At 59.3% G+C, this 9,931-nt stretch overlaps 1 protein-coding gene across 9 annotated transcripts in view; it reads right to left on the bottom strand.

The window, feature by feature from the left end:
- Positions 1-9,931, bottom strand: part of RAP1GAP (RAP1 GTPase activating protein) — a 46,706-nt gene that overhangs the window by 14,311 nt on the left and 22,464 nt on the right. For 3 of the 9 annotated variants that reach the window (XM_019799975.2, XM_019799974.2, XM_034645918.1), the window contains exons 3-11: positions 7,431-7,466; positions 6,374-6,421; positions 5,384-5,422; positions 4,714-4,899; positions 2,305-2,408; positions 1,946-2,024; positions 1,539-1,592; positions 381-464; positions 47-147 (exon numbers count right to left, since the gene is read on the bottom strand). In XM_019799975.2, coding sequence (XP_019655534.1) covers positions 47-147; positions 381-464; positions 1,539-1,592; positions 1,946-2,024; positions 2,305-2,408; positions 4,714-4,899; positions 5,384-5,422; positions 6,374-6,421; positions 7,431-7,448 — 713 coding nt within the window. In that variant the 5' untranslated portion in view covers positions 7,449-7,466. Of the gene's footprint in view, positions 1-46; positions 148-380; positions 465-1,538; positions 1,593-1,945; positions 2,025-2,304; positions 2,409-4,713; positions 4,900-5,383; positions 5,423-6,373; positions 6,422-7,430; positions 7,467-7,550; positions 7,722-9,829; positions 9,926-9,931 lie in introns of those variants that run through there. The other 6 variants (XM_034645951.1, XM_034645913.1, XM_011225370.2 and 3 more) reach the window with 5 other exon arrangements.

The raw sequence follows: 9,931 nt of genomic DNA on the forward strand, positions 1-9,931 counted from the left end.
AGGGCATGGGTCCAATTAAGCGATGTTCTTCCCACCTAATGCTCACCCTTTAAAGTCCTGCAGTTTGACCTTCTGACCCAGAAATTCGAGAAACTCCACGAAGGCGGGGCTTTCCTCATTGGTGCTGAAGAGCTCTTCCTCGGAGGTCTGGGGACACAGGGAGGGCAGAGCTCACGGAGCTGGCGGTCCTCAGCAGGCCCCGTCCCCCAGCCCCCACTCGCACCCAGAGCAGGCCAGGAGGAGGACCTCTGGGCTCCCCCCAACCCTGAGCTCCTGGGAAGCACAGTCCCTGGGCAGGAGCCCTCGCTGCCCGCAAAGGTCTGAGGCCCCAGATCCAGGGCCAGGCGGGTGGGGGAGCCGGGAGGAGGAAGTGAGCGCACCTGCCCGAGCTTCTGATAAATGACTCCAAACTTGAAGTTATTGCTGATAACGTGCTCGTCAAAGGTGACGATGAGGCGGGAAGCCTGGGGGGAGAGGACCAGGGGTGAAACGGGCTGCTTTGACCGGCCACCATTTATGGCTCTAACTCCGTGCTAAGCTCTGTGCGGGGTCTACGTATGTCACCTCATTTAATCTTCACAGGCCCGTGAGGGAGACGCTGCTGCTGTCCCCATTTTACAAATGAAGGAACCAAGGTTCAGAGGGCTTAAGGAACTTGTGACTTGCCTAAGATCAACCACTTGCAAGTGGTGGAGCGGGGACTGGAACTCACAACCGAAGCTTAAGCTCCCTGTTCTTGAGTCTTGCCCACAGGGCCCCACTCGAGTCCATTCTGTAAGACCCAACTTGTTCCCTGGCTCCTCTATAAACCCACAGCACCGTTCTAGAATGAGTCAAGTCCCACCAACTTGCTGTGGAGCCTTGAGGCGTTCCCCTTACCTTGGGCCTCAGTTGCCCCTTTTGTACCTGAGAGGTAACATCTGATTTCTGAGGCCCCTTCCTGGACCACACCACCCCTCGGGGACCTACCTTGCCTTGTCAGAATTCAGTCAGAGCCACAAGGGCTGACATGTCTTTCAGGGCCACCTCTTCCAGGAAGCACCCCTGACTCACTAAGGTCAAGCCTCCATCCTTTCCCCACGTGGGCCACAGTGCCTCAAAGCCAGCACCGGAGCTGGGAGCACAGCTGGTGTCTGTGGGGCAGCATTTGTGCAGGCACCTGTGTTATTCCCTCTCCCCGAATCCCCTCGGGTCCGAAGGCAAGGCCAAGTGGAGTCCCCTGGCTCAGGAGCCCCGACTGCCCTTGGGAGGGTCCCCAGATGGCATTGAGAGTTCCTGGAAGTAAGGCTCGCCTCCAAGGCGGACAACACTAAGGTTACAGGCAGGCCTCCTGCATCTGCAGCACATCGCCGGATAAGGCGCAGGGCCGTTCTGGGCCTCTGCTTCCTCTTCTGCCAACTGTAGACTTCGCACGGTTGTTATGTGGAATGAGTGAGAGAACTTGGGGGGAATACCCTGCACACAACAGGTGCCGCATTAATGCTCAGTTCCCTAGTTAGCCACCCGGCCCAGGGTGCGGGTCCCAGATGCAGCCGTACCTTGGGGTAGAGCACAGGGTAAAATCGATCCACGTTCACATCTTCGCACACCAGCTGCAGGGAGAAGGGAGGGGCTGAAGGGAGGGCCCCCTGGCCACCGCCTGGGAAGGACAGCAGCGGGAAGGAGAGGGAGTAGCTGAGTCTGCAGCAGGACTGGGGGCTCACTGCTGCTCAGGATGGGCTGAAGAGAACGGGGGTCCCCTCATCCGAAGGTGCTCTCAAGTGACCCAATAGCACACGGGCCAGGAACAGGAGCCCAGACCACACAGCTGTGTGGCAGCGTCATGGGACACAGGGGAGGTGGGACCTCGGAGGCAGGGCTAGGACCTGGGGCTCAAGAGGACCATGTGCACAGGCAAAGCTGCACCTGGCTCTGTGCCCAGCTGGGGTGCCCAAACAGGCCTCACCTTTGCCATCTGGACCACATTGGGGAACTCAGTGAGGCAGGAGATGGGGATGACATCATGGTGTGTCCGGCACTTGGTCCTGGGAGGAGAGAGCCCATGCTGAGGGGCTAGGCAGCAGGAGAGGGAGGGAAGCCCCTCCGCACAAAGTAAGCCCCGAAGGGACACATCCCAGGGGGAGGGAGGACCAGAGGTGATGATGGGGCCTGGCCTGGCTGGGGGGCAAACTCGCTGAGCAACCTCAGGCAAATCCCTGCCCTCGTTGGGCCTTGATTAGAAGAGCGGGTACAAGGAGATGGGCTTTTAGACTGTAAGAACTCAGCCCTCCCTGCTGCCCCAGGGTCCCCCCAGCACACCCTCACCTGAGCAGCAGCCGTAGGTGCTCCTGGTCCCCGATGACATCATACTTGAGTGAGAAGACAAGGTGGCCCAGGGCAGTGTCCAGTGAGTAGTAATTGAAATGCTCCTGTGGTGGGAGGCGGGGGCCGGGAGAGAGAGCTGAGCTTGGGGCTTCCAGAAACCAGACCAGAAAGCCAACTCACTCCCAGATGGGGGTCCTTCACCAAGCAGCCGGTGTCATCGCTAATGGCAGACTCTGCGTCAGATAGACCTGCATTCAAATCCCCGCTCCGCCGGGCGCCAGGGTGGCTCGGTTGGTCAAGCGTCTGCCTTTGGCTCGGGCCGTGATCCCGGGGTCCTGGGACTGAACCCCCCATTGGGCTCCCCGCTCAGCGGAGAGTCTGCTTCTCCCTCTCCCTTTGCCCCTCCCCCCCGCTCGTGCTCGCTTGCGCGCACGCTCTCTCAAATAAATAAAATCTTTAAAACAAATCCCCACTGCCACTTGCCAGGTGGGTAGCCTAAGAAGGTCCCCTCACCTCTCTGTGCCTCAGTTTCCCACTCTGTAAAATGGGAGGCCAACTACCTTGTGGGATGGTGGCAGGGACTGATAGAGCTAAACAGCCTAGCAGAGAGTAGGTGTTCAATGAATGTTTGCAGTTCCTTGGGCCGTCTGGGTCCTCATCAAAGTCAGGACCACATTTGTACCTGCGTACCTGTCTCCCAGCCCCTGCCCTTCTCAGGGCTGGGCACACAGTAGGTGCTCAATAAAAATCTTCTGACTGATTGCTCATCTTGTGGCTCTGTGGCCCCTGGAGCCAGGGCCCGTGAGAAACAGGAAGTGAAACATCTCATGAACACACTGGGTGGCTCACCGGGCAGGTTCCCACCCTCCTTCCTCACCTGGACAAGCCACAGGGCTGGGAAGAAAACCTGCAGAGGGCCTAAGGGGGGCTGCGGCAGGAATGGTTCCCCCTGGAGAGGAGCCCAGGGCAGGCACCTCTGGATGGGGAAGTCCTGAGTGCCAAAATACTCCAGCCCAGCCTGGCCCCGGCTCCCCCTGCTGGCCCTGGCCCTGGGAGTGGGGCTGGCTCCCGGCCACACCCACCCCAGGAGTCATCCTGAAGTTAAGTCCTGTTGAAACGGGAACACCTGTGCTCAGAGGGCAGGTGGAAAAAAAGGACAGGGGCAGGGGACGTGCCCCACAAATCCACAGCTCGGGGACAGTCTGAGTCAACCTGGAGCCAAGAGTCCCCCTGAGCCCGGCCTGGGCACAGAGCAACGGAAACCCCCCAAATGCTTGGTGCCAAGTGCAGACAGGGAGTGGCAGGCACTTGGCAAGGAGGGCTGCACTGAGGTCCTCAAGTCCCTTGAGCTCGGAGCATGAGCCCCCCCAGCATGTCTTCATGGAACGTCAGCCGGAGCTAGGTCCAATTCCTAGCTCGGTAATTGTGTGACCTTGACCAAGACACTTGACCTCTAGGAGCCTCAGTTTCCTCTTCTGTAAAAACACGGACAACCCTGATCTCACAGAGTAATTATGAAGATTATCAGTAATTACCAGCTAACACTGATGAGGTGTTCCCTCCGTGCCTAGCGTTGTTCTCTACGCTTTATACATGCTTTTCTGATTCGCGTTTTTACAGATGAGGACACAGGCTCAGGAAGGTCACACCATCAAAAATGGTCACACCATCAGAAAATGGAAGAGTCCAGATGCACACCCAGGCCCTGAGACTCCAGAGCCCACACCCCTCTCCCCACCTGGGCTATAAACTGGCATAGATTGAGCACCTGGCATAGGACCTGACACACTCGATCCCAGCATGTGACCTCCCCTCCGGCTCCCACGGTCTCACCCGCTGACTCTGACAGGTTGTCACCGGGCAGGAGCCCTGCGCTGGGGCTGGAGATGGGGCAGGAGCTTGCATCGGTCCACCGCACTGTTCTCCCAGCCCTGACCTGACGGCACGGCCTGGGTCTGTTCTGTTTAGCCTGCATACCTGGTACCTAGAAGGGCTGGGCACGCAGCTGGTTCACTATTTGCCAACCTCAACTGAGTACTCACTTAATGCCAGACACCATTCTAAACACCTTACAAGCATTGTTCTCGTTAAAGCTTTGCAGTAACCCCACGAGGTGGGTGTCCTCACCATCTCAGTTTTTATGGATGAAGAAAGAGAGGCACAGGGAGGGTAAGTGACTTGCCCAGTGTCTCATGTAGCCAGTGACAGAGCCAGAGTGACGCTGTGGAGGAGCCTCTGCTGTGAACCGCTACGGCGTAATACTGCCTTTTGCAATAAATGTTTGTTGAATGAATGCATGAATCCACCACAAATGTTTTGAGACCTGGGACTCGGGGACTATCACCCAGCCCTAGCCCATGGATTTGGCTGCCTCCCAGGCCCGGCCCCCATCACCGGTGGGCCACCCACCTTGCCAAGAAAGTGCTTCCGGTAGATGCGGGCTGTGGGGTTACACTCGAGCTTCACCTTGGCCGTGGGTGATTGCAGCGGCTCTGTCTCTGGGATGCTGGTGATTTCGTGGTTGGTGCCCTCGATCCAGTAGCCCCCAAACTGGGGCAGCAGGATGAGGGGGAAAGGTCCTTCTCGCCCTAGGACCTGAAAGAGGACTCAACTGAAAGCCACCGCGCTGCACCCTACCAGGGCCCCAGGACACCCCCCCAACTCAGAGCGGGCCACTTCTGCCATGGCTCAGGAGTGCCAGGGAACGAACCAGAGCCTATGCGGGCCCCAGGGCTTGCATCCACCCCCCTCCAGCAGACTTGCTCCAGCCCCTCTCTTCCTACTGCAGGCACAGACCCAGGCTGCATGGAACCCCATGTTCCAGTCTCCAAGGATAAGGACTTGGGGGAAGGTAGAGTTGGGAGCATGACCTTGGCCAAGAGGCTGGAAGGTTTGGATTAGAAGCCTAAGGGTTCACAGGGGCTCTGAAGACTTGGGCCAGGAAGCTGAGGCTCCAGTGCCCACAGCAAGGCCTTCGATCAGGCTCCTTGGCAGGGAGGAGGACCTGAGAATCCAGACTCCCTTTGTGGGCGCCTCTGGGGCTCAGGGCGGGGATGGGCCCAGGGGGCCAGCCAGTTACCTCGTGGACGCTTGGGTAGGGAATGTAGTCCTCCTCCGTCTACAAAACACAAACACAGCGGAGACCCAGCTGGGGTGGGGTCTTCATCCTTTACTTACTTCCAGCCTCCCCAGAATGCTCCATCGCTCAGCCAGCCACCTGGGCTGGGAGTGGGGGTGGGGCCGTGTCATCTCCCCAGGGCTTGTCTGGGGGTGACCCCTTAAGGCAGAGTCTGAGGTAAACTTAGCTCACTGAGTGCTGGCAGCCTCCTCTGGGCCTGCTTCTGCCTTGGGAAAAAGGTTCACTGCCTCCCCAGAAGAAACCTCAGGACCAGCGGCTCTCAGTGCAACAGAATGGCCTCGAGGGCTCCTTAAACACACTGCTGTGCCCCACCCCCAGTTTCCCAGGGTCTGGGTGGGGCCAAAAAATTTACATTCTTTTTTTTTTCCTAAGAATTTACATTTTAACAAGCTCCCAGGTAATGCGGATGCTCCTGGTCTGAGGACCACACTTTAAGAACCCCTGCTCTGGACAAAGTAGCAGGCATATGCCCATGAACTCCCCGTTCAACCCTCACCTTGAAGCCCTGGGCCCACCTCACCCCGCCTCCCAGGCCCAGCCACCAGTCTTCTTGGATTGTCGAGGTCCCAAATCAACCACAGAACCATATGCCTACCTGGAGGGGAGATGCAACTCCCACTCCAAGAAAATTCTCAGTCTAAACAGGAGCCTTCTCCCATCTCCTTCCCTCCCCTGCTTCCTGTCTGCCGGGGAGTGGTGGGGGCAACCAGGCCACCCCTCCCTTCTCCTGCTCTCCTCCCCTCCCCATCAGCCTTCCCAGGCAGAAGCCTCCTAGGTCCTGGGTTTGAGTTTTCCTGCAGCAGCTGATCGCACCTGGGGAGGGAGTCTCCCTATCCCTTCCAGATCCCAAGCCCTTGGGAAAGGCTGCTTGGGAAGCAGACAGCGCGGGCAGACAGCCGCAGGAAGGTGGGGGGCATGGTTCCGACCTACTTTGAGGGGTGGTGGGAAAGAGCATCGCTGTTCATCCATCCTGCTTCCCTGCAGAGAGAAGGTAACACATCCCGTTATACCCCTCCCACACCTGCTACCGGCGCTGCTCCCCACCCGAGGCTCACACCCCCGTGGAGGGGAAAGCCCGGCTATGTGGGGGTACTCCCAGGGCAGGGTGCCGGCTGGCTTGGTTACCCAGGACTCTGCAGGGAGGGCTGGGGGCTCTGTGCGGGAAATGTGTGCCGCTGGGACCGGGGGCAGGGGTGGCGTGCACACGCGAATGTGTGAGTGGGGGGTGGAGGCCATTGCATCTACAAAGATGTGTGTTTTGAGAGAGAGAGGAGAGGGACAGAGAGAGAGAGGAGGAGGAGGAGGGGAGAGGTGGAGACAGAAAAAGTGAGAGAGGCAGAGAAACAGGAAGGGGCAGAAGAAAGTGTTTGGAGGGTGAACTGACATGGGAGGGAAAGCTCCTGAGGTTTGTTCAAGTTGCCCCACCCCTCTGCCCACCTCCCAACACACAGCCATGCACCAGACAAAGGCCTGGAAGACTAGCGCTGGGAGTGGAAGGTGGCCAGGGGTCAGGCAGAGGGGGTGGGGCACATCCCCCTGCCTCTGGCACAGCCTTGGGTTGCCCTGTGCCCTGGCATCTGTCCCTCCTCCCATTCTAGATTGGGGTCCTGTGGAGCCTGGGATGCCTCTTGGGGGATGGGAAATGTGTGTGAATGTGTGGGGGTGGGAGTGTGTGTGTATGTATGTGTGGGGGGGGGGGTAGGATGAGGCACCGATCCCAGTCCCGCTGGGGACCTACACAGGGATGGGAGCAGGGGGACACAAGTGGGGTCTGGGCCCATGGGTCAGACTCCCAGTCCCCATCCTCTACTTGGACCCCCAGACTGAGGGCTCAGGACAATGCACTGCCACCACCTCCTCCCAGAACAGTCTGCTGAGGGCTCCTGGCTCATCATCAGAGAGGTGTAGAGCTGGAGACATAAAGGGCCCCAACCCCCGCCCAGTCCCCTCTATGGCCCCTCAAAAAGGGCAACAGAGCCAGCCTCACCTGCATCTTCTCAATCATCTCAAACAGATCTGTGTTCTGCAACAGAGATGGAGGAGGGCAGGTCAGTCCTCAGGGTTGGCCCAGCTGACCCTGCTAAGCCCCTGAGGAGTCTCTACTCACCCCTGCCCTCCTGGTCCTTCCAACTCTAACCAACCACCGTGGGCCTGTCTGAGCAGCAAGAGGGAGTGGAGAGGGCATTGTAGAAGGGAGCTCCGGGCAGATGACCCTCAGGGCTTGACCAATTGCTCAGTGAAGTCAGCCCAGAGCCCTCCCCAGGCAGCCCATCCCACTCAGTCCCCTTCCCAGAGTAAGGAGGCTGCTGTCTCAGACATGGACGGTTGTGACCCTAGGGGAGAGACACAAGTCCCCCATGTCACTGCAAGTTTGGCAGTGCCAGGATCGGCCAAGTATCCCAGGTCCCAGCCCCAGAGAGGAGACAGCTGGGATCCAGGAGGGTCTGTGTTTCCACCCACCTCTCCTGGAAGAGGGCCCCACCCCCACCCCCCTGCAAGCAGTATGGGCGGCGGCGGGGGGGCTGTTGGGGGAAACAGTGCTGGGATGTCCCATTGGCTCAACAGCTGCGTGTGAGTCCACACGCATCCCCTTACCCTTACCCCTCCCCCTGAAGCCAGCCTCTCCCAAGGCCAGCCAGGGCACACGCAGGGTTAATCGGGGCATCTGCCAGCTGTGCTTGGCAGCTCAGGCCTCTTCTGCGCCAACTCCCTACGAGCCTTCCTGGAAGGCGGCATCCTTGCTGGTTGGCGGGGCTGGGGGCTGGGCCTGGGAAGCCCCTAAGGTCTCCACGATAGTGTCCCTCCCCCAGCACTTCCAAGGCCTCGACTCATTTGGCTCCTGCCGCCCAGTGGGGCACCGCCTGAGCTCACACACGTGCTATGGGGTTGTGCACCAGAAAACACGTACTGTCTCTCTCTTGCTTGAACACCCACAGCCTTGTACACCAATATTTAAACACACTCTCACTGTACCAAAGAAAGCAAACACACATAAACCGCCCCCCTCCAAACCCAGGGGGTCTGACACACCAATTCTGAGCCTCAGAGCCGTACACTAACACACGAATACACATGTCAGTGTCCTAAATCACACAACAGCACACCCACTCACACACACACAGGTCCATGTCCCACAAAGCCAAACACGCAGATGCCAACCCACCCCTGTGCAGATGTGCACGTCAGTAATCGAACACAAACACAAACACCACAAAACCACTCTCACATCTGTGCGCCGAGAGACACAATAACATTCACTCGCAGATGTGGGCAGCTGTGTTCACAGAAACTGAGCCGCAGAGCCCCACTCCCACGTACAAGCTCACCTTTCCCTAACAGAGCCATGCACGCCGGTAACGGACATGACGGACTTGACCCCACAACATTGAGTGAGTTTTGAGGGTGAAAAAAAGCGCACAGCTACTGTGGAAGTGGTTCATCAGCAAGGGTGTGGGGCATAGGTCTGACCCCCACACACACCCCCTCACGCCCACTGGAGTGCACACTACCCATCACACGCACACACACAGCGTGAGGATCACAAGACACAAACACCCCGTGTGCACACTTGGAGGCCTGCCCCCAGAGGCAAAACCCACCCTGTAAATGCACTACGAGAGTCCACGGGAGACACTGACCCACGGTCACCTACGGCCACACCCAGCACTCTGAGCGTGGAAGAGACAATTCCCCAGGAGCCACAGCAGAAACCACTGACACACCTGCACTCCAGGACCTGTCAACTCAACATCCTGTACAGCAGCAGCATGGCATCTGAGCCTGGGTCACACCACCTCGGCCCAGCACAGTCCCAGCAGTGATGTGGGCTCACTGCTGGCCCCCAGAGCACCCCACCTGGGGAGACCTGAGGGAACAATGGCTAGGAACAGTGCACGGGGAGTCACGGCCACATAAGCACTGACACATGGTACTGTCACCCAGAGAGCACACACAGCAACAAGTGACACCCGCAGTTACAGCCTCACAGATGCAGCAGACGCCCCGACACATGGCAGGCTGCAAGCAAAGTAGCCCAGAGCACCACGCAAAGTTACACTGTGACATTCAGACCCCTCCTAAAGGCGGCAGGGGACGGTGAAGTAGTCCCGAGGCTAACAGACACACGGACTCACGCACGCAAGGTGCCACCACGGGCACTCCGATCCGGGGGCGGCTCGAGAAAGAGCCCAAGGCCCGGGACCCCAGGGCAGGGCTGCGCCTTGTGGCCGCCGTGCCCGGGTGTCAGCCCAGAAGCTCACACACCCTCCATGACGGAGCCTCGCACACCGCCCCGGCTGGGGCAGAGCCTGCCCGGCTTCGAGGAAGTCGGCCTGAGCTGGCTCCCGCGGACCTCCTCGGCCAGGCCGCCCTCGCCCTCGTCCTCACCTGCCAGCCGGCCCCAGCGGGCAGCGAGCCCCTCCGCGGACGGCCGGGGGGCGCCAAGGGCCGCGGCTGCGCCATCCCGAGCCTGGCCCGGCCGGGCCCCCG

This window comes from Ailuropoda melanoleuca, chromosome 2, assembly GCF_002007445.2.
Source record: "Ailuropoda melanoleuca isolate Jingjing chromosome 2, ASM200744v2, whole genome shotgun sequence".
Classification (NCBI taxonomy): Eukaryota; Metazoa; Chordata; class Mammalia; order Carnivora; family Ursidae; genus Ailuropoda; species Ailuropoda melanoleuca.